The 25,073-nt window shown below is 46.0% G+C and overlaps 1 protein-coding gene across 1 annotated transcript; it reads right to left on the bottom strand.

Annotated features, from left to right (window-relative positions):
• Positions 1-3,101: 3,101 nt before the first annotated feature.
• si:ch211-79k12.1 (uncharacterized protein LOC568891 homolog) lies at positions 3,102-25,069 on the bottom strand. Its single transcript, XM_067975306.1, has 8 exons — positions 24,772-25,069; positions 16,920-17,041; positions 15,025-15,223; positions 12,882-13,033; positions 9,880-10,024; positions 9,174-9,318; positions 7,404-7,506; positions 3,102-5,377 (listed from the first exon to the last, which is right to left on the bottom strand). Exons 1-7 carry the CDS (start codon positions 24,830-24,832, stop codon positions 7,416-7,418), a joined length of 915 nt encoding a protein of 304 aa, XP_067831407.1. The 5' UTR covers positions 24,833-25,069; the 3' UTR covers positions 3,102-5,377; positions 7,404-7,415.
• Between the last annotated feature and the right edge of the window lie 4 nt (positions 25,070-25,073).

Below are 25,073 nucleotides of genomic sequence, written 5' to 3'. Positions count from 1 at the left end.
CTACCTCCTTCCTCAGGTGAACGATGTGGAAATGAAGTCCTCGAAATGAAGTCGCATTTATAATTCACAGAACAATGCTGGTGATAACAGACAGTTTTTTCAACTGCCCGTTGCCAAGGCAATCAGTGTGCAGACAGACAGGTGTTACCTGCCAGGTCTCAGAATATACAAATCACCAAAAAAAACAACAAACAAAAAAAAACAGAGATAGAGAGGTAGAAACATAGAAAAGACAGCAACTGACCCGTTATATTAAAAACAGATAACATTTGTTCGCTGGTGGGGTAACGTGTAGCATGACATGAACCCAAGATCCCGGTTGAGGCCGTCCTCATGGGTGCGGAACTTGGCTATCAATTTCTGCTCTACGATTTTGCGTTGTCGTGTGTCTCGAAGGCCGCCTTGGAGTACGCTTACCCGAAGGTCGGTGGCTGAATGTCCTTGACTGCTGAAGTGTTCCCCGACTGGGAGGGAACCCTCCTGTTTGGCGATTGTTGCGCGGTGTCCGTTCATCCGTTGTCGCAGTGTCTGCATGGTCTCGCCAATGTACCATGCTCCGGGGCATCCTTTCCTGCAACACAGGGTCTGCTCAGACGAGGAGGAACGCGATGGACACCTACAGACGCTGAAAGACGCCCTAGTAAGAACGGGATATGACGCTCGACTCATCGATCGACAGTTCCGACGGGCCACAGCAAAAAATCGCATAGACCTCCTCAGGAGACTAACACGGGACGCAACCAACAGAGTACCCTTTGTCGTCCAGTACTTCCCCGGAGCGGAGAAACTACGCCATGTTCTCCGCAGCCTTCAACATGTCATCAATGACGACGAACACCTCGCTATGGCCATCCCCACACCTCCACTACTCGCCTTTAAACAGCCACCCAACCTCAAACAGACCATCGTTCGCAGCAAATTACCCAGCTTTCAAGAGAACAGCGTCCACGACACCACTCAACCCTGCCGCGGTAACCTCTGCAAGACATGCCAGATCATCGACACAGATACCACCATCACACGAGAGGACACCACCCACCAGGTGCATGGTTCATACTCCTGTGACTCGGCCAACGTTGTCTACCTCATACGTTGCAGGAAAGGATGCCCCGGAGCATGGTACATTGGCGAGACCATGCAGACACTGCGACAACGGATGAACGGACACCGCGCAACAATTGCCAAACAGGAGGGTTCCCTCCCAGTCGGGGAACACTTCAGCAGTCAAGGACATTCAGCCACCGACCTTCGGGTAAGCGTACTCCAAGGCGGCCTTCGAGACACACGACAACGCAAAATCGTCGAGCAGAAATTGATAGCCAAGTTCCGCACCCATGAGGACGGCCTCAACCGGGATCTTGGGTTCATGTCACGCTACACGTTACCCCACCAGCGAACAAATGTTATCTGTTTTTAATATAACGGGTCAGTTGCTGTCTTTTCTATGTTTCTACCTCTCTATCTCTGTTTTTTTTTTGTTTGTTGTTTTTTTTGGTGATTTGTATATTCTGAGACCTGGCAGGTAACACCTGTCTGTCTGCACACTGATTGCCTTGGCAACGGGCAGTTGAAAAAACTGTCTGTTATCACCAAGCATTGTTCTGTGAATTATAAATGCGACTTCATTTCGAGGACTTCATTTCCACATCGTTCACCTGAGGAAGGAGGTAGCCTCCGAAAGCTTGTGAATTTAAAATAAAATTGCTGGACTATAACTTGGTGTTGTAAAATTGTTTACAATTGTCAACCCCAGTCCATCACCGGCATCTCCACGTTATATTAAAAACAGATAACATTTGTTCGCTGGTGGGGTTACGTGTAGCGTGACATGAACCCAAGATCCCGGTTGAGGCCGTCCTCATGGGTGCGGAACTTGGCTATCAATTTCTGCTCGACGATTTTGCGTTGTCGTGTGTCTCGAAGGCCGCCTTGGAGTACGCTTACCCGAAGGTCGGTGGATGAATGTCCATGACTGCTGAAGTCCATGACTCCACATCATAAATGACCAGATCATCTAGTTTTTAAGTGATGTTGGTTGAGGGATAAATATTGGCCCCAGGACACCGGGGAGAACTTCCCCCCTGCTCTTCTTCCAATAGTGGCCGTGGGATCTTTTACAGCCACCTGAGAAGAGCAAACGGGGGCCCTCGGTTTAACGTCTCATCCGAAAGACGGCACCTCCGACAGTGCAGCGCTCCCTCAGTACCGGCACTGGGAGTGTCGGCCGGGATTATGAGCTCAAGTCTCTGGAGTGGGGCTCGAACCCACGACCTTCTGACTCCGAGGTGAGAAAGTGCTGCCGACTGAGCCCAGGCTGACACCCATTCTCTTCTCCTGTGACCTATTTTGGGTCCCAGAGGTCTCTGCTCCACCTCGATTGGCTGAGACCAGGGCAGGTGATCGCCCGTATACCTTTGCAGTTGTCCGCAGCCCGCCCTCGCTATGGAAACGGCCCCGTTCTGCCCCCTGGATTTGAGGCGCCGTCTCCGATATTGTTTGAGGGTAGGGGGGTTTCTGATCTATCGCACTCACCTCAGCAGAGCAAGGGAGTTCCCTGAAGCATTTCCAGGCCCGACAGAACTAAATTACCTGCCCAGGCAGAGGGGAGAGAGGTGGGGAGAAAACTGGTCAGTGGACGCAGCACTGACTGTTGTATTACTGAGCCTGTGCTCATTTAGACAATGTCAACGCCAGGGGTGATACATTTGACCTCAGTGTCGCTGTGCTTATTCAGGTAGAAAACTCAATCAGGGTTCCTGCTCCCGATCACATTCCAGTGTCCCCTCTTGTAAAGAGGGTGTGTGTGTGCGCGCGCAGGTAAGTGTGACTGTGTGCATTTGTCTGCGTACGTGTCCCCCAGTGCATATGTCTGTGTACGCGTGTGTGCCTGCATGTACGTGTGCGTATGTACATGTGTGCGTGTTAGGCTCGGTTACGATATCCCACAAGCCGACACTCACCGTTGAACCTCATACAGTGAAATTGCCCCCTGCCACCAGGCGATGCCAATTATACCCACACCCCCGTCATTTGCAACACCTTCAGGTCCGCAGGGCGGTAACTTTCAAACATGTTTTTTTTTGACAAAACAACCAAATCAGAACATTTCAATCACTTTATTAATAATCTTTTATTTAAAAAGGAAAGTGCCAAAGATAAGAGGTCTATTATCCCAGTGTAAGCCAGTTACACCACACACAAGCATCGCATCCCCATCTAAATTGGAGCCAAAGTAATTATCGTTCGAAATAACCAGTGTCGCTAACACGTACGAAGCTCTCCGGACAAATATCACATTCAGTTTTGATTCAGTTGCTGTGTGACCCCTTAGAGGAAGGGTCCTGAGTGATCGAGCCAATCTCAGAAAGCCCCAGGGTGGTCAAAGGGAAGAGAGGTCAAAATTGCAGCCCCGGATGTAAATTTAAAGTCTTGCCAGGAAGGAGCGTCTCGAGGTACACAGTCACTGTACTCCCAGAGTGCATCCTAGGGTATTGCGTGTCGAACAGAAACGTAATCTTTATTAATCCTCAGGGTATGGGCATCGCGGGCAAGGCCAGCATTTATTGCCCATCCCTAGTCGCCCCCCCCCACCGAGAAGGTGGCGGTGGACCATTGCCTTGAATTGCTGGGTGAGGACGGCTGGTTTAACTTCCTTAAAAGAGGGTCTTAGGACGTAGTCACTTTAGCTGCACTGTACAAAAAAGGTTATGCCGGGTTGAGTCTGGACTCGAGCAAAAGTACAGGTTAGGTAATATTCCTGGAATGCAATCATCAGCGAGCCTTCAAAAAGGCACGTTCCGCTCTCTGCGATGGCTTAAAAAAAATTGCACAGAATTGCCCGACTTAAAGGGGTTTCACTTGCCTCCTGAATCACGCCGATTATCGTGGGCAAGTAAATTTCTTGCGTGCATGTAATGCAAATCAATAAAGGTGAACGGTTTTGATCAGTGGAATGTACCAGAAGGGTCGAGAGGCTGTAAATTATTTTTCAAACCTGCTGCAGTAATGCCATTCTGCCGGTAGGTGGCGCCACGTTGACCATTCCACAGCGCCACCTACCGGCGGAAAGGGAGCACTACAGCGGTAAAAGTGCTATTTTCTATCGGAGAATTTTAAAAAAGGCTCCAGCACCTTTAATCCCTTAAAAATGTGCAGCAGCTTTGTTGTTTATAAAAGTAAGCACGAGAACAAAAAAAAAAAAATCCTTACTTTACGGAAATGTTAACGCTAAAACAATTAAAAAGCAAAAGGGTAGTTTAACTATTAATAAAACAAGCACATGCTAGACACCCCATGAAATTCATATAGTTAATTCTAAAGTACAAATTACATGATTATAATCCAAGAGGCTGAAACAAAACAAAAAATGAATCAAATCAGAAAAATGTGTTAATGCTTCAAAGCTTAGTGTCCATTCAGCAAATTAATCATAAAAAGGCATCTCTGCTTTAACTGGGTTTTCAAACTGGGGACCTTGGAGGTGATGGAATTTCTGCTCATTTCTGTACTTGCGATTTCCTGTCACATTGGCTCAGTTTCTGGTTCGTTCTGAAGGCAACGTTACAGCGTTTTGGAATTAGCCACCGGGAGTGTGTCAGTATTTGCGGGAGGGTTCCCCCCCGGGAGTGTGTCAGTATTCGCAGGACGGGGGTTTAAAAGGGAGGCGTGAGGCTCCTGTTTCTCCCCCCACCCCACACCCCCACTATTTCCCTTCCCTCCCCATGTTGTCCATCATGGGTGGCCAGAAGCTCTCCTGCTATCTGACCTCCACTAAATGGGGTTCAGCGATGGGGGTACAGGGGTGGAGGTGTCCGAAGGTGTCTCACCCACCTCTCTCTCTCTCTCTCTCTCTCTGTGGTACGTGACTGCAATCAAACCGTTAGATGCGGCTGAACATTAACCAAACGATCAGAAACATGAATTCAGTGCGTTTTTAAAGGGCATTTAATTGCCTTTAAGAGCTGCAGTACTCCGCACCGGCCAAAAGGAGGCACTGTTCTCATCTACAGCGCCATCTGGTGGCCGCAAAGTGATACAACCAGCATTTTATTTCTGCGGCTTTAACCCTCTGTGATCCGAGTATTTTCTGGTTTTATTTTTCCCACCTGCTGATTTCCTAAACATTTTTTTTTAAAAAGCAGAGAGTTTCTAATGATGCTATCTCAGCAAACAAACAAACAAACATTCGGCTCTTCCCCCTCCTCTGCCGACATTTCACAGGAAGGGACACTGTAGCCAGGATAGAGATTTGACACAATACTAACTCATAAATCTACAGGTTCTCGCGATTTAAACACAAAATTAAAAAGCAATTTTTAAAAAATGAAAACTTTTGAATTCTTCGGATTGAGCAGGTTCCCCCCACTTCAAAGGATTCCTGTCCATTAAAGAAAAAGATTTTGTAATTATTGTTTATTTTACACTTTTTACGTTCAAAGTACATAATAATTAATCATTTTGATTAAAATAGTCAAGAGATTTACTAGAATGATTCCAGGGATGAGGGACTTCAGTTACGTGGATAGACTGGGGTTGTTCTCCTTGGAACAGAGAAGGTTGAGGAAATTTGATAGAGGCGTTCAAAATTACATCTAGACAGATAGAGAGACACTGTTCCCATTGGCGGAAGGGTCAAGAACCAGAGGACATAGATTTAAGGTGATTGGTAAAAGAACCAAAAAAAAGGTGACATGAGGAAAAACTTTTTTAAAAAAACACAGGGAGTGGTTAGATTCTGGAATGCACTGCCCGAGGGATTGGTGAAGGTAGACTCAACAATCCAGTTCCCTTTTGAAAGCCATAAGTAATGAAAGGAAAAAATTTGCAGGGCTAACGGGGAAAGGGCGGGGGGAGTGGGACGAGCTGGATTGCTCTTGCATAGAGCCGGCAAGGACTCGATGGGCCGAATGGCCTCCTTCCCTGCTGCAACCATTCTATGATTCTAGACCAAATCAAGCAACTGAGGTAAAAACAGAAAATACTGGGAATACTCAGCAAGTCAGACGGTTTCTTTCTCCGCAGATGCTGACTGACGTGCTGAGTATTTCCAGCATTTTCTGTTCATACATCTTATTTCCAGCATCCACTGAGAGACCCTTAAGTTGGGATTCTGTTTGCCCGATATGGAGAGTACACACACACTCTCTCCCTGTAGGGGCACACACTGCCCATCTAAATTCACAAACCTTAGGTGCACTTGCGGCGAGTGTTAATGCTTACTGACTCTTGATTGAGAGAGAGAAAGGGGCACTGCTTTTAGCCAGGTTAAACTGTGCAAGTTTCGAGCACAGAGAAATGATAAACTTCCAGCTGCTACTCCAATTAGGGCTGCCCACTGGACTGGAAGGTTAGTGCGGAGTGATGTCAGGTGACAATCCCAAGCTTTAGTGACGTGTCCTCATCGGCTAACTAGGCCGTTCGATCAACAGTATCCTGGAGAACCATGGAACTGAATCAGCTATTGGAGGAAACTGACTTTCCCTCCGTCTTGAACTTGAACCTCTAAACTTCAGCTCGTCCAAAACTCCTGCTGCCCCCGTATCCTAACTCGCACCAAGTCCCGTTCACCCATCACCCCCTGTGCTCGCTGACCGACATTGGCTCGCGGTCCAGGAACACCTCGATTTTAAAATTCTCATCCTGGTTGTCAAATCCCTCTATGTCCTCTCGCCCCCTCCCTATCTCTGTAACCTCCTCCAGCCCCTACAACCCTCCGAGATCTCTGCGCTCCTCCAATTCTGGCCTCTTGCACATCTCCCGATTTCCATCGCTCCACCATTGGCGGCCGTGCCTTCAGCTGCCTGGGCCCCAAACTCTGGAATTCCCTCCCTAAACCTCTCCGCCTCTCTCTCTCCTCCTTTAAGATGCTCCTTAAAACCTACCTCTTTCTCCTGTCCTAATATCTCCTTATATGGCTCGGTCTTAAATTTTGTTTGAAAAAAAAAAAATCGCTCCTGTGAAGCGCCTTGGGACGATTTACTATGTTAAAGCCGCTATATAAATGCAAATTGTTGTCTTTCCCTCTCCGATTCTCCCCCCACCTCTGTATCCAGAGGTGCTGACTGCAACAATCCCCCTCTGGTGCCCTTATACAGTGACCAGGCTGGCGATGCCACGCGAGTGGCTTGGCTGCGACACCCTCCACAGTTGAATAGCCAGCTACCACTCATTATCCAGCCTGCAATTTAAGAATAGTCACTTGGGTGAAGATCTGCAGCCAAAGAGAGAGTCAGGATTAGAGAGGGGAGTAAATTAGACAAGAGAGCGAGAGAAAGTTCTCCCTTGCAGCTGCTGTGAAGACGACAATCATTTTCCCACAATTTAGCATCAACAGTTTCACGGTTTGCAGACAGTTTACCTTTAAGACTGGGGGAGGGAGGCGGAAAAAATAAAATGGCACGTACCTCGTTAATGGTTCACATGACCAGAGGAATGGTGTCGGAGACAGTATACGGCAGGGAGCTGTCACTTCCCTTCCAGATAGGAGTCTTCAGGGCATTCTCATTTCTGAGGAGAGGGAGGGCACAGTAAGATGAGTCAGGTATTAGCCGGACGGATCGCAAGATAGTTGGTTAAAATTACACCTTTTGGAGGGCTGCACAGGACAGGCCAACAGGGGGGAGTGATACTGACTGCAGCCCATAGATCTGTGCATCAAAAGGGAGTGTTACTGCAGCAGTGGTGGGATAATGTTCCTGTGTCAGTTTGAGAGACACCTCACACATCCCTTCCCCAGCCTATAGAACTATCCCAGTGTCAGTTATGCGTCACATACGACTTGTCCTGTTGAAATCTTCCCATGTACAGTGCCATCGGGCAGAACTTACCCCTTTAAGCAGAAATTTAAATACAATTAACAATCACTTGATGAATTTGGATATACACAAAGAGTATGTCAATCAGACTTATCTTTGGGACCCCGTATAGTTTTGCAAACTTTTCCATCTTCATGGAATACGCCTATTTAATCCACTGAAATGGGACAAAGCGCACAGGACTGATCACACCAATATCCTCACATATCATATCTCTACCCTTTTCGCGAGTAAGTGGAGTCCCACAGAACAAACTTGCATTTCGAGACCACCTTTCATGACCTCAGAATGTCCCAAAGCATTTCACAGCAAATAAGTTACTTTTGAAGGGTAGACACCTGTTGTAATGTAGGAAACAGGCCACCAATTTGCGCACAGCAAGCTCCCACAAACAGCAACGAGAATGACCTAACGCCTAATTTAGCGACATTAGTTGAGCGGTAAACGTTAGCCAGGACACCGGGGAGAACTCCCCCTGCTCTTCTTCCAATAGTGGCCGTGGGATCTTTTACATCCACTTGAGTGCGCAGACGGGGCCTCGTTTAATGTCTCATTCGAAAGACGGCACCTCCGACAGTGCAGCGCTCCCTCAGTACTGGCACTGGGAGCGTCGGCCTAGATTGTGTGCTCAAATCTCTGGATTGGGGGCTCGAACCCACGACCTTCTGACTCAGAAGCCCCGGGACAGAAAGAATCAAAGTAGATAAAGTTTTTGGAAGATACAGAAAATGTTGGAATTAACGAATGACAGCCAATCATGCCCCACTGAGAACGAAACCCTATGAAGTAACATTTTCAAAATATAAAAGCAGAAAGTTTTCTAGTGCAGAAAAAAAAGTTTTGCCTGCAGGTGAATTTAAGTGCGATATGTAAACAAAACGTCAATAAATCATCCTTGTTTTCAAATGCCTCCGTGGCCTCGCCCCCTCCCTATCTCTCTAACCTCCTCCAGCCCTACAACCCTCAGAGATCTCTGCGCTCCTCCAATTCTGGCCTCTTGCACATCCCCGATTTCCATCGCTCCACCATTGGCGGCCGTGCCTTCAGCCGCCTCGGCCCTAAGCTCTGGAATTCCCTCCCTAAACCTCTCCGCGCCTCTCTCTCTCTCTCTCTCTCGCTCTCTCTCCTCCTTTAAGACGCTCCTTAAAACCTACCTCTTTGACCAAGCTTTTGGTCACCTGTCCTAATATCTCCTCGTGTGGCTCGGTGTTAAATTTTGTTTGATAATCGCTCCCGTGAAGCGCCTTGGGACGTTTTACTACGTTAAGAGTGCTGTATAAATGCAAGTTGTAGTTGGTAAAAGGTCTCAGTGCCTTGTGTAGTGGGTTTTATTCAGTCCTTGTGGCCTTCAATACTCACTGAAGCTGCAGCCCTTTCATTTGGTTCCTCTTGGCCTTGCACATGTAAGTGATGACAGTGACAACAGTCAAGAAGAGTATGCCAGCCGGAATAGCGATGGCCAAGATCAGGTTCATCTCACTCAGTTGCAGTGAGGTCAGAGGTTCTGAAGGGACAGAGAGCAGAGTGGGTACATTGCGATTAAACTAGGGAACCATGGAGCACAGCTGTGTGGCTGCAGACAGGAAAAGGTCTCTAGCCCCTTACAATCGCATCGTTTGATGAGGAACTGCAACTCACCAACACAGTGAGGCTCCAAGCAAAAATCAACCGATGGAGTCTAACCCCAACAAGGAGCTGGGAAAATAGCAGCGAGGGAATGGGACCAGTACATTTCAGGCCCATTACAAACGGAGACCATCAAAATAGTCCATTGGACAGAAGTCAGAAGAGGGGCAGCAGGCCAGCATGCAATTGTGGAGATGTGGGAGTGGATAATTATCCAGCAGTTCTGTTTAGTACCCTTTGGGAATGAGGAAAGTTCTGATTTTTACAGAACTGTCCCTCAGGAGATTAACTGGTCGGGGTAGAGTCCATGATAGGGTAAGAGTGTGGAAGCACAATAGAAGCAGCAGGCTTGATGGGCCGAGTGGCTTTTTCTATTATCTAGAAGGCAACTGGAAATGGGGTCATGCAGAGATTAATAAATGCGATAATATAGACTCACCATCCACAACCTTGATCAGAACAGATTTGGACTGGGTCAGGCTTGGTATGGAAGGATGGGAGGCTTTGCATGTGTAGGTCCCGGCTTCTTCTGGTGTGATCTTCACAATCTTCAGGTTGTTGCTTGGATAGATCCAATCATCCCCCTGTAAAAATGGGGGTTAAACCCCAGATTAGATTCCAGCCTGTAACTCACTCCCGGGTATCCGTTATTCTGTCTGTTACATGCTGTGTACATTTCATTAACTATGTAACTATGGATTTTCCTCTTCGTTATCCCGTGAAATCAACATTCCTCAATTGCAGTGAAGAGAGAGAGAGAGAGAGAGAGAGAGAGAGAGGAGTGCAGACTGGTTACATCATTTCTCCGCCCACTTTGCCAGGCACCAGCATTTTCTGGGATGCCCTCAAAAGGCAAAGTGGGGGGGTGGAAATTCCAGGGCTCCTGCCCCATTCGACTGTTCATCCCTCAGTCGGCACAAGAGCCTGCCCCGAGACCCCTCGAAGGTGAAGGGTCCCCCAGGAGTTGGCTCGCTAGGCCACGAGGCAGCCAGAAGGCTGAAAATCAGAGCGACAAGGAGCATGGTGGAGGGTTTCTCAAAAACGGCAGCTCCACTCCTGCTTCCTGTCCAGTCGGGAAGCCGACCCTGCACTAGAAAGACGCAGGGCCCACCAAATGGCCCAGTGCAGCAAGATCCCATGCTGCTCTTCAATACACCCTCTAGTGCCCATAGGAGAGAATCCACCTCATATTGTTGATCATGAATGGCGTGTATGTTGGTAATATTCATCTGTTAGTGCCCCACGGGGATATTAATATTTCACATATTTGTCTGCTATGCTAAGAGGTTGAATCACTAACCAAGGATAACACATTCGCCAAAATATCTCAGGAATGACATACAAACGAGTAAAGCACTCACTCATTAATTTTCCACTGTGTAATTAGAGGGCTGCATTGTATAATTAATACAGGGAGAATGTTTTCTTTTTTTGTGATCTTCAGAAGTTGAGGAATGTTAGTGTTGGGAATGGAACACCTTCCATCTCAGGCACCCAACTTCAGTATCCAACACTCCCGGGGCAGGTACAGGGTTAGATACAGAGTAAAGCTCCCTCTACACTGTCCCATCAAACACTCCCAGGGCAGGTACAGGGTTAGATACAGAGTAAAGCTCCCTCTACACTGTCCCATCAAACACTCCCAGGGCAGGTACAGGGTTAGATACAGAGTAAAGCTCCCTCTACACTGTCCCATCAAACACTCCCAGGGCAGGTACAGGGTTAGATACAGAGTAAAGCTCCCTCTGCACTGTCCCATCAAACACTCCCAGGGCAGGTACAGGGTTAGATACAGAGTAAAGCTCCCTCTACACTGTCCCATCAAACACTCCCAGGGCAGGTACAGGGGGTTAGATACAGAGTAAAGCTCCCTCTACACTGTCCCATCAAACACTCACAGGGCAGGTACAGGGTTAGATACAGAGTAAAGCTCCCTCTACACTGTCCCATCAAACACTCCCGGGGCAGGTACAGGGTTAGATACAGAGTAAAGCTCCCTCTACACTGTCCCATCAAACACTCCCAGGGCAGGTACAGGGTTAGATACAGAGTAAAGCTCCCTCTACACTGTCCCATCAAACACTCCCGGGGCAGATACAGGGTTAGATACAGAGTAAAGCTCCCTCTACACTGTCCCGTCAAACACTCCCAGGGCAGGTACAGCACAGGTTAGATACAGAGTAAAGCTCCCTCTACACTGTCCCGTCAAACACTCCCAGGGCAGGTACAGCACAGGTTAGATACAGAGTAAAGCTCCTTCTACACTGTCCCATCAAACACTCCCAGGGCAGGTACAGGGTTAGATACAGAGTAAAGCTCCCTCTACACTGTCCCGTCAAACACTCCCAGGGCAGGTACAGCACAGGTTAGATACAGAGTAAAGCTCCTTCTACACTGTCCCATCAAACACTCCCAGGGCAGGTACAGGGTTAGATACAGAGTAAAGCTCCCTCTGCACTGTCCCATCAAACACTCCCAGGGCAGGTACAGCACAGGTTAGATACAGAGTAAAGCTCCCTCTGCACTGTCCCATCAAACACTCCCAGGGCAGGTACAGGGTTAGATACAGAGTAAAGCTCCCTCTGCACTGTCCCATCAAACACTCCCAGGGCAGGTACAGCACAGGTTAGATACAGAGTAAAGCTCTCTCTACACTGTCCCAAACACTCCCAGGGCAGGTACAGCACGGGCTAGATACAGAGTAAAGCTCCCTCTACACTGTCCCAAACACTCCCAGGGCAGGTACAGCACGGGCTAGATACAGAGTAAAGCTCCCTCTACACTGTCCCATCAAACACTCCCAGGGCAGGTACAGCACGGGCTAGATACAGAGTAAAGCTCCCTCTACACTGTCCCAAACACTCCCAGGGCAGGTACAGCACGGGCTAGATACAGAGTAAAGCTCCCTCTACACTGTCCCAAACACTCCCAGGGCAGGTACAGCATGGGTTAGATACAGAGTAAAGCTCCCTCTACACTGTCCCATCAAACACTCCCAGGGCAGGTACAGCATGGGTTAGATACAGAGTAAAGCTCCCTCTACACTGTCCCATCAAACACTCCCAGGGCAGGTACAGGGGGCTAGATACAGAGTAAAGCTCCCTCTACACTGTCCCATCAAACACTCCCAGGGCAGGTACAGCATGGGTTAGATACAGAGTAAAGCTCCCTCTACACTGTTCCAACAATGTGACTCAGACCCAGCCTAAGAGTGGCCCTACTGCATCACTGAGACCTGGGATGAGTCTCCCCCAGTTCATGTTATGTAGAACTCTTGTTTCGCAGAGGCAGAGGCAGACTGAAGTCCTGGTCCCAGAGTTGAAAATTTAACATGTGTCCACCAGTTTCCCTGATTGGAGATCTCTTAGCTCTATAACATCTACAATTATTCCATCACATCCACATTAGCATGGTGAAAGGTCTCTTATAAATCTGTTGTACCTCTCTCTTCCACTGGTATTCTGGTGGTTCTGAAGAGAAGGCAGAGCACTTGATCTCAACATCCTTTCCACGCATTACCCTCACAACTCGGGGATCCCTCATGTAACGACTAAAGAGGCTTCCAGGTTCGGAGATCGATATGCCGTTAAGATCTTTAAAACAAAAAAAAAATACATCTTAATATTATTAAATCTCTTGCATAGAGCATACATTTCATGTTCATAAACCATACTTCCTGTTGTCACAATTTTTGGTCATCCTTTTCTGTCAACATGTCCCACTGTAAAATGCTATGTCAACTGTCACGGTGTAGTTGCAGGCTCTGACCACTAGGTGGCTCTGTGGAGTGAGTTGAAGATTTTTTTCCCCCAAATCCATCGCCATCTTGTATATAAAAAAATTAACTAACCAAGCAATGCATTGTAAGCTTATACAAATCCTTATTTTCCAATCCATAATGTGGGTGTAAGTCAGAGGAGCTCTGTATTGTTTAAACACTTCAGGAGTAGCTCATATATTCACAGTGTTGATTTTAAAACAAGTCACCGAAACTGGAGAATCACACCCTGTCAAAAAAAAAACGTGAGAAAAGAGGGAGTCTCACCATCAGGACCCCTTTTAAAGAGGGAGATCTTGTATCAATGTCCTTTAAAAACAGGCGCTCTCACCTTGAGGACCACTTCTAAAAAAGGTGGGGGGTTCTTGCATTCGACACCTTGTAAAAAAAAGTGAACCCCACACCAACAACAACTTACATATATATAGCATCTTTAACAGGGTGACTATGGAGAAAGAGAGCGCGCTTTAAGCAGGTTCGGGAGAGCGCGCGCGCCTGGGGAAGGGGGAGAGCGCGCGCGCCCGCGCGCGGGGAAGGGGGAGAGCGCGCACGGGGAAGCTTAGTTCTGGGTCAAGTAAGACGTCTAGATTGCAAACAGTCCAGTTCAACCGGAGACAGTGGCCGGAGAGGGGGATGGAATCAGTGGCAAGAGTGCGGAGTTTGTGGATGGGGCCAAAGATTAAAATTTTAAACTGGAGGAAGTTGTGAATCATCCAGAACTGGATGTTGGACAAGCAGCTGACAACACAGAGGCGGTGGAGGGGTTGGGAGGGGTAGAGCTGGCTGTCTTCAGATTACACGTGGAAGTTGATCTTTGGGGCAGCACGTAGACGAGGAAGAGGAGGGGGGTGCAAGGATAGATCCTTGGGGGGACTCCAGAGTTAACAGTGCAGGGGGCGGGAAGAGGGGCCATTGCTGGAGAGGCTCTGGTGACGATTCGATAGCTAATATTGGAACTCAGCAGAGGGCATTCCATAGAGATGGACAAGGCAGGAGAAGCATTGGAGGAGGAGGGTGTGGTCGACCGCGTCAAAGACTGCAGAGAGGCCCCCTTTTAAAAAATCAGATACCGGTATCCCTTTTAAATGGAAAATTTCATGAGTACAATCACAAGAAGGGGAAAAAGTCTCTCCTAATCAGTTCTAGCAACCACTTAATAGCCTTGGTGCATGCTTGAGAACTGAAAGGGCCTCCAACACTCTATACTGACGCCATAGCACGAAGAAATGACATTTGCTTTTTAAGTAAGTGCTCTGAAGTCTCAGCGTGCACTGTGACGTGAATTACTGAGCTAGAAAGACCAAGATCAGTCTCTGGTCTGCGTTGAGTTTGATGAGCTCAGCTAGGTGTGACCTAGGGTGGGATTCCCACCACCAACTGCTATCCAGTGCCAGCTGCTTAAAACTACCATGTAAACACTGTTAGTCTCAAAATCGAGCCCAATCTTGACCCACTGTTCAGGTATCCTAGTGGCAGTCACTGTCAATATGGAGAAAGCAAGACACAGACAGGTATAGAGTGAGACGAGGAGCGAAGAGAAGGAAGAGTGAGGCAGGCAGGAATAGAAAACAGTCAGAGGGAGATAGCCAGACAAAGTGGGGGGGGTGGGGTGGAAAGAGAGGAAAGGGAAAGAACTGAGAGAAGGATAGAGTGAGAGGAGAGAAGGAGGAGAGAGGCAGAGAGAAAAGAATGATAGAGAAATCATTAAAAAAAGGAAAGAGAGAGGGGATAGAGAGAAGGCAAAAAGTCAGAGGACAAATTTTTTAAAAATAAAAATCATTAAAAAAAAAATGGGGTGTCACTTACACTGAAGAGGGACTGTGATATTCTCGGAGGGGAGCTGGCCATCGGTTCCATTCGAAATACACCTGTAAGGACCAGCGTGCCACTTGTACATTTCCTTTACTTGAAGGAACAGCTCCCCATTTTCTCTGGTGACGTTGAAACTATAATACCAGCAACGGAAGGGAGTTTTGGTGTCAAAGCTGAACCAGGTCTTAAGCCACTAAAATTAAGAGGGTAAGGAAATATAAGGTTAAGTAGATTAGTGAGTTTGCTTAAATGAATGCCAGTTCTGAATACACATTGAAGGAGATAAAAAAAAGTGAGTGAATGTGATTTGTGTATCACGGTGAGGGATGTTAGTGTTGGGAATGGAACACTTCCCATTTCAGGCACCCAGGTATCAAACACTCCCAGGGCAGGTACAGGGTTAGATACAGAGTAAAGCTCCCTCTACACTGTCCCATCAAACACTCCCATGGCAGGTACAGGGTTAGATACAGAGTAAAGCTCCCTCTACACTGTCCCATCAAACACTCCCAGGGCAGGTACAGGGTTAGATACGGAGTAAAGCTCCCTCTACACTGTCCCATCAAACACTCCCAGGGCAGGTACAGGGGGTTAGATACAGAGTAAAGCTCCCTCTACACTGTCCCGTCAAACACTCCCAGGGCAGGTACAGGGTTAGATACAGAGTAAAGCTCCCTCCACACTGTCCCATCAAACACTCCCAGGGCAGGTACAGGGTTAGATACAGAGTAAAGCTCCCTCTACACTGTCCCGTCAAACACTCCCAGGGCAGGTACAGGGTTAGATACAGAGTAAAGCTCCCTCTACACTGTCCCATCAAACACTCCCAGGGCAGGTACAGGGTTAGATACAGAGTAAAGCTCCCTCTACACTGTCCCATCAAACACTCCCAGGGCAGGTACAGGGTTAGATACAGAGTAAAGCTCCCTCTACACTGTCCCATCAAACACTCCCAGGGCAGGTACAGGGTTAGATACAGAGTAAAGCTCCCTCTACACTGTCCCATCAAACACTCCCAGGGCAGGTACAGAGTTAGATACAGAGTAAAGCTCCCTCTACACTGTCCCATCAAACACTCCCAGGGCAGGTACAGGGTCAGATACAGAGTAAAGCTCCCTCTACACTGTCCCATCAAACACTCCCAGGGCAGGTACAGGGTTAGATACAGAGTAAAGCTCCCTCGACACTGTCCCATCAAACACTCCCAGGGCAGGTACAGGGGGTTAGATACAGAGTAAAGCTCCCTCTACACTGTCCCATCAAACACTCCCAGGGCAGGTACAGCACGGGGTTAGATACAGAGTAAAGCTCCCTCTACACTGTCCCATCAAACACTCCCAGGGCAGGTACAGCACGGGGTTAGATACAGAGTAAAGCTCCCTCTACACTGTCCCATCAAACACTCCCAGGGCAGGTACAGGGTTAGATACAGAGTAAAGCTCCCTCTACACTGTCCCATCAAACACTCCCAGGGCAGGTACAGGGTTAGATACAGAGTAAAGCTCCCTCTACACTGTCCCATCAAACACTCCCAGGGCAGGTACAGCACGGGTTAGATACAGAGTAAAGCTCCCTCTACACTGTCCCATCAAACACTCCCAGGGCAGGTACAGGGTTAAATACAGAGTAAAGCTCACACTCTGGACTCCTACTTTACTTACCACTTCCCACCCTGGCCCTTTATCCCTCCTCCCTCGTATATACCATTCCTTTATGTATACTGGCTTGTTTTGCTGCTGCTGAAACAGGTGTCAGGTTCCTCAAGTATGAGATACATTTACCTGCCTCTATCATAAATGAGTGCTTTCTGTTTCTTCACTGTGTGTAGCACGATTCCTTACTTAAGATTAAGACAAAAAGGAAAACAACACTGTATTGAAGAAACTCACTTTGTGATACATCTGGAATTTATACTGAGACATGTCCGCTCCATCGCCGACACACTGCAAGATTACATCACTCCCTTCCACAATGGGCCCTCTGGGCTCTTTAATTACCACTTGCAGTTTTGCTGCGATTCAAACATAAAAAAAAAAATTATTCATTCGTTCAGCACTTTCGTGTTCAAAGTTTCTTTGTTCTCGCTGGGGCGCAGGAGTCTAGTGGTTAAGAGATCTGCTTGTTCATCTCTGTGGTTGAAATAAATTAAGAAAGGAAACACTGTATAGAACACCTTATCAAATGTTTCAAGGCACTTCACATACACTGAATAACTTTGAAGTGTCATGTAGGCAAATACAACAGCCATTCTACAAACAGAAAAGAGACCAATTAATTGTTTTTTGGTGGTATCAGATGAGGGAAGATTGTTGGCCGAGACACCAGAACATAGGAACAGGAGGACAGTCAGTCCCTCGAGCCTGTTTCACCATTCAACGAGATCATAGCTGATCATTACCTAACTCCATTTGCCCACCTTGACTCCATATCCCTGAATACCCTTGGTGAGCAAAAATCTACCGATCTCAGATTTAAGATTATTAATTGAGCTAGCATCTACTGCTTTTTGTGTGAGTTCCGCTCTTCAGCCGCCCTGTGCGTGAAGTTTTTTCCTAACTTCTCCCCTGAACGATCTCAAGGTTGTGTCCCCCTCGTCCTAGACTCTCGCCTGCGGAAAAAGTTTCTCTCTATCTGCCCCATCAATTCCTTTCAAAATCCTAAAAAACTCAATCAAATCACGGCTTGTATTCCCTGGAATATAGAAGGTTATGTAATCTCCCCTCATAATTTAACCCTTGGGGCCCTGGTAACATTCTGGTGAACTCCCTGCCGTTCAGTGTCAGCCTAGACTGTGAATTGAAGTCCAGGGATAGACTTCAAAGCCACAACATCGCAACTCAGGGGTAACAGTGTACCTCAGTGGAGCAGAGCTTTCAACCTTGTGTGCAATTGTTGAGGGTAGTGTTCTCTCCACTTTTTCGTTGCACACCGTGTGGAAAACCAGAGAGCTGAGTCATATTGCTTCTTGACATCTAGTGTAATGGAACGCAGTGTTATATAAATTACAGTCGTGTCACTGATTGCATTGCACTTAAAGGCAGCCTGGCCATGGGTTATCAATTGAATCGGATGGATTTTTATTATGTATCCTTTAAATAACAACGCTGATTGTTAGTTTTAATGGGTGGAAAATCATGGGCTGAGGATGCAGTTTCCTGATATGCACTCTCAACCTCCTGGGAGTTTTGAAGTGGAAAATTCGTTCTGTGTCAAGAGGGATCACGTGATCACCAAGGAACTGCGGCACGATAAACCACAGAAAATTTTGCCCGTGAGCAAGTGGCTCAAAAAGTAACTAATTGTAGACTGCATTCCGCACTGGGCTAGGCTGGAGTGAAGTTCGAGTTACATGGAATCCACAGCACAGAAACAGGCCATCCAACCAGACATTTCTATGCCCGTGTTTATGCTCCTCACGAGGCTCCTCCTAACCCTCTTCATCTAATTCTATCAGCATAACCTCTATTCCTTTCTCCCTCATGTGTTTATCTAGCTACCTCTTAAATGCATCTATGCTATGTGCCTCAAGTACTCCTCGTGGTAGCACATTCCACATTCCTGCCACTCTTTTGGTAAAGAAGTTTCTCCTGAATTCCCTATTGGATTTATTAGCGACTATCTTATATGTATGATCTCTAGTTTTGGACTCCCCCATAAGTGGAAACATTTTCTCCACGTCTACTCTTTCGTTATCTTAAAAGACCTCTATCGGGTCACCCCTCAGTCTTCTCTTTTCTAGAGAGAAGAGCCCCAGCCTGTTCAGCCTTTCCTGATGAAAGTCGATGCCTCTAATTGCAGATCAGCTGCTAGTTATAGGCCGCCAGTTGAAAATCTACCTCTGTCTTTTCATCTCTGGGATGCAGGACCAAGGCCAGCTCAGCTTTAGGATATAAGTCTCCCTTCTTCCGGATATAAAGGGCTCTATCTTCATACTCCACCACTGGCACAAATTGTTCATCTCCCATAGGAGCAGGAGGAGGCCATTCAGCCCGTCGAACTTGTTCCGCCATTCGATCAGCTAAAATCTAATCTATATCTTAACTCCATTGACCCGCCTTGGTTCTATAACACTTAAAAACCTTGCCTAACAAAAATCTATCAATTTCAGTTTTTAAATTTTCAATTGACCCCTAGCCTCAACTGCTTTTTGGGGGGAAAAAAAAAAGAGTTCCAGATTTCTACTCCCCTTTGTGTGAAGAAGTGCTTCCTGATGTCACCCCTGATATGATACCTATCTTGCTCCCTAAATCTCTGTCAGAAGAACAAGCCAGAGCGGTTTCAAAATGAGTCAAGGGGGGAAACAAACACTAACAGTAGATTAGCGGGCTTTGTCATCACCCGAGCTATACCCATCAGAAACAAGAATTCCCATTGATACAGCAACTGTACAATCATAACTGTCCTTGCTCACCCACAAATACATAGCTACAGATCCTTCTCTTTGAACCTTTCCAAATTCCCATCTTACAAACTTTAATTACCATATGGCTTCTTCACAGTTCTGGGAACGGGAGAGGGAATGGGGGGGGGGGGGGGGGGGGTAGAGATTGGACTTTAGCTCATTGAGGGCACAATTTAGACTGACAGTGAATGTTTTGTTATAACTCGCAGAATGCAGTGTATTTTTACCAGTACATACATCCTGTAGCACCATTATTTTTCACAATCGCATAGTCGTGGATCAGTGGGTAGCACGCTTGCCTCTAAAGGCAGAAGGTTGTGGGTTTAAGTCCCACTCCAGAGACTTGAGCACAAAATCTAGGCTGGCACCTCAGTGTAGTACAGAGGGAGTGCTGCACTGTCAGAGGTGCTATCTTTTAGATGAGACATTAAGCTGAGGCCCCATGTGGTGAACGTAAAATATTCCATGGCATTATTTTGAACAAGAGGCACGGGGAGTTCTCCTCAGTGTCCTGGCCAATATTTATCCCTCAACCAACATCACAAAAACAGATAATCTGGTAATTTATCTCTGCTGTTTGTGGGACTTTGCTGTGCACAACAAAGCAACAGTAACTACATTTCTAATGTTGGTGTTGAGAGATTTGGGTGTCATCGTACATGAAACACAAAAAGTTAACGCGCAGGTACAGCAAGCAATTAGGAAGGCAAATGGTACAATGGACTTTATTACAAGGGGGTTGGAGTACAAAAGTAAGGAAATCTTACTACAATTGTATATGTCCTTAGTGAGAGGACACCTGGAGTACTGCGTACAATTTTGGTCTCCTTATCTAAAGAAGGATATACTTGCCTTAGAAGGCAGTGCAACAAAGGTTCACTAGATTGATTCCTGGGATGAGAGGGTTGTCCTATGAGGCGATACTGAAGAGAATGGATCTATATTCTTTGGACTTTAGAAGAACGAGAGGTGATCTCATTGAAACATAAGATTCTGAGAGGGTAGATGCCGAAATGCTGTTTCCCCTGGCTGGAGGCCTAGGCGAAACTAGGGGGCATAATCTCGGGACAAGGAGTCAGCCATTTAAGATTGAGATGAGGAGGAATTTCTTCACTCAGAGGGTTGTGAATCTTTGGAATTCTCTACCCCAGAGGGCTGTGGATGCCCAGTTGTTGAGTATATTCAAGATGTGGAGATGCCGGTGATGGACAATTGTAAACAATTTTACAACACCAAGTTATAGTCCAACAAATTTATTCAAGGCTGAGATCGATAGATTTTTGGAATCTAAGGGAATCAAGGGATATGGGGACCAGGCGGGAAAGTGGAGTTGACAAAGATCAGCCATGATCTTATTTAATGGCGGTGCAGGCTCAAAAGGACTGTATGGCCTGCTTTTATTTCTCATGAACCTCATTTGCTGTAAACCACTTTAGGATGTCCTGAGGTCATGAAAGGCAGTATATAAATGCAAGTCTTTCTTTCTTTTCTGCATTTTTAAAATATACATTGCCGCATACAATACATAAACGGTCATTTTCAAAAATCCATAAGAGCCTCTGTGTAAATGGAGCTTGGCTACATCTTTATTGGGTCATTTCAACCAATCTTTGTGTAGTTGACAGCTAGAAATATTTAATTCAGAATTAGACATCACAACACGAAAACAGGCTGTGCTGGTATTAATTTTTCACATGATTACTTAGCCATTTTTATTGTTAATTAGCAATTTTGCTGCTTAAGTGACATTATTATAAGCTAGAAACATGGAATTGGAGGCAACCCATTGGTTTGGATAGGAGGTGGAGTGTAGGGATCATGGGTATATACTCAAATTGGCAGGATGTGACCAGTGTGTCCCCCCTGGGATCTGTACTGGGCCATAGCCTTTCACTATATTTATAAATGACTTGACTGAAGGAATAGAGAGCTGAATATTTAAGTTTGCTGATGAAACTAAGTTAGGTGACACAGTAACTGGTGCAGAAAGTTGCAAAAGGGACATTGATAGATTATGTGAGTGGGCAAAACTGTAGCAGACGGAGTTCATTGTAGGAAAGTGTGAGGTCATCCACTTTGGACCCAAGAAAGATAGATCCGTGTAGTCTCTAAATGGCAAGAAGTCAGGAACCGTGGATGAGCAGAGAGATTTAGGGGTCCAAGTACAGAAATCACTACTAAAAGCTAGAGGACAGGTACAAAAAATAATTAAAAGTCTAATGGAGTGTTGGCCTTTATCTCAAGGGGGCTGGAATAAAATGTGGTGAAAGTTATGTTACAGCTGTACAGAGCTCTGGTTAGACCCCATCTGGAGATACCGCGTTCAGTTCTGGGCACCTCACCTCAGGAAGGAGATACTGGCCTTTGAGAACATGCAGCCCAGATTCACCAGAATGATACTGGGGCTAAAAAGGTTAAATTATGGAGGACATGTTGCATAGACTAGGCTTGTGTTCCCTTGAATATAGAAGAAGGGGTGATTTAATTGAAATGTTTAAGATGATTAAAGGATTTGATAGGGTAGATAGAGAGAAACTATTTCCTCTGGTGGGAGAGTCCAGAACAAGGAGGCATAACCTTAAAAATTAAAGCTAGGTCATTCAGGGGTGATGTCAGAAAGCACTACTTCACACAAAGGGGAGTGGAAATCTGGAACTCTCTCCCCCAAAAAGCTGTTGAGGCCAGGGGGGAAACTGAAAATTTCAAAACTGAGATTGATAGATTTTTCGTTAGGCAAGGGTATTAAGGGTTACGGAACCAAGGCGGGTAGATGGAATTAAGATACAGATCAGCCATAATCTAATTGAATGGCGGAACAGGCTCGAATGGCCTACTCCGGTTCCAATGGCCTTATACTGTCACAGGTGAAGAATGCAGTTCACTGCCAGAACCCTGGTTGTACTGCATTCATGTACAACTGGTGTATTATTTACTTTTTCATTGGTATGAGGAAATTGGGGCAGGATAATGATGAATAGTGTCTGCCATAGCTCTCACCCCGAACGCTGCAAGAGCTAAATATCCAAAATAAACAGAAAATGCTGGAAATACACAGCAGTTCTCAGTATCTACAAAAAAAAGAGGCCAGCCTCTTCATCAGATCAGTTCTGACAGAAACTTTTCAGAAGATTTTGGCTTCTAAAAAGTGTTTTATCAAACAAAAAAAAATTTGACAATCTGTCAAGGCACTTGATAGTTTAGAAAACACCAGTATTCTGTTAACTTATTTAATAATGGACAATTCTCTAAATTGTTAAGAAATATATTGCCTAAAGAACAGGATCAATTTAAGGAGCTGGAGTCTAGGCAACAGTTCCCAAAGGTGAAAGCTTCTCGCATTTCCTCCTTGGCTCCCTCCACGGTGATATTTGCAACATTTTGTCTTGAGGGTGACAGTTTACATAACAGGATGAGTCATGCTATTCCAAAAATTGTACAGTACTTCCCAGATACATTAAGGAACTGTAGGGTTCCTGTGATAACATAACATGTCTCACTTAAATTACAGCAGTATGAGCCACTATGCCAAAGCGGCTTCACTCCACCATGGTGAATTCCTGATTTCATTAGCGATTCGAGGGAAGGTAGCAAGCAGTGACACAGCGCTCGAAGGCTGATGAGAATAATTTCCTTCTTGGCTAGGGTTGTTACATGCCACAGGGAGAGTCAGAAACTGGACACAGAAGAAGATTTTTTTTTTTAAAAAACCATCAGGGACTTAATCTTGTTTTTCCAACCTGGCCCATCAACTATGTTGGTGGGAAAGCTCAAAATTAGGAAAGTTGTAACTGCGATGCTGAAAACCATTCCACAAAGAACACAGTGCATATTTCATGTTTGCATTATTTTTTTAGTACAAAAGGAGGGAGTGCAGTGTAGGTTTACTAGAATGATACCCAGACTTCAAGGGTTAAGTTACCAGGAAAGATTACACAAATTGGGTTTGTATTCTCTAGCGTTTTGAAGGTTAAGGGGTGATCTGATCGAAGTTTATGAGATATTAAGGGGAACAGATAGGGTGGATAGAGAGAAACTATTTCCGCTGGTTGGGGATTCTAGGAGTAGGGGGCACAGTCTAAAAATTAGAGCCAGACCTTTCAGGAGCGAGATTAGAAAACATTTCTACACACAAAGGATGGTAGAAGTTTGGAACTCTCTCCCGCAAACGACAATTGATACTAGCTCAATTGCTAAATTTAAATCTGAGATAGATAGCTTTTTGGCAACCAAAGGTATGAAGGGATATGGGCCAAAGGCAGGTATATGGAGTTAGATCACAGATCAGCCACAATCTTATCAAATGGCAGAGCAGGCACGAGGGGCTGAATGGCCTACTCCTGTTCCTATGTTGGGTTAGGGCTCTGCAATTTATGGAAGTCCTCCAATGCCTTTCCTAAGTGGCCATTCTTGCTTGTCAGCTGGCTAATCTGCTGTCATGGTATCGCAGGTGAGCCAAATCTTGTCCTGACTCCATGTTCTCACACATATTTGGGAGGGGGAAGTCACTCCAGATCAGTAGGGTCCTCACTGACTTAATCATTTCCCTAACTGAGGACAATGGTAGCACCTCTCCAATCAACAATTCAGCACAACCAGGATATTGTACTTAGGATATTTCTGGCCTGCATGGCTCAGTTTCACAAACTTCACAGTGCATTTAGTTACCCGGGATTCAGACAAGCTTACCTGTTTACACCAAAAACAAAAGGCAAATGTCTTAATGCCTAGCGATAAAAGCAGGAAGTAAACACAAGAAGTATTACGGCTCCCAAAAGCTAACTTTCCGATAGATTATTATATATTGGCAAGGTACAACTGATAAAACTATTACATATTGATACGGTACAGATACAATTCACTGGTCCCCGCCCCCTCGAATTTATTTCACATTAATTTGACCTTTCAGTCAGCGAGTTAACACAAAGGTCCGACCAAGGGTTATCCTGCCCTTTCCATTTACGGATGCCGACCGGACGGCCTTGTATTTCCAGCAGTTTCTATACTTGTTTCAGATTTCCAGATTGTTTTTCTATTTAGTTGCGCCTTTGCCTCGCCCCCCCCCCCCCAAAAAAAAACACGGAAGTCGGCCAGCAGGGTTTTAAATGATTCTTGTATAAATATACAGTAATGGATCGATCCCAAAACAAAACTCCTTGTAGCTCACGGGGAACCAACTATAAATATAGAAAAATATAGTTTATCAATAAATATTACATTTATAGAAAATTAAACCGTCGCAACAAATACGCGAAGCAATTTCCTTGTATTGTTCGAAACGGCCAACAGTAGATGGTAAACACCAAACCAGGAGTGAGCGTTACCGCCTGCCTTTAACTTACTATTCAGAACCGTTTGGAAACATAGGCAAGCCAACAGCAAAGCCGAGAGAAACCACTTCATTTTCAGTCTTATTTTCAATTATTATCGCGACGACGATAAACATTCGACTCTGAACTTCTGCGTCCAACAATACACAAGCCTTATCTGCTGATCTGAAGGAGGCGGGCTCTCTTATTTCACTTTGTTCCGGGTTTGTGTGCATTAATTTGCATAGTACTTTCACTTTTTTTGCACTTATATTCACTTTGAGGCAATTGATGAAAACGACCGGAGTTTTGCAGTAGGAAACAGGGCAGCAGTT

The sequence above is a fragment of the Heptranchias perlo genome, chromosome 42 (genome assembly GCF_035084215.1).
Source record: "Heptranchias perlo isolate sHepPer1 chromosome 42, sHepPer1.hap1, whole genome shotgun sequence".
Lineage (NCBI taxonomy): Eukaryota > Metazoa > Chordata > Chondrichthyes > Hexanchiformes > Hexanchidae > Heptranchias > Heptranchias perlo.
Note: the sequence above shows the minus strand (reverse complement) of the source record. Positions and strands in the feature narration are given on the sequence as shown.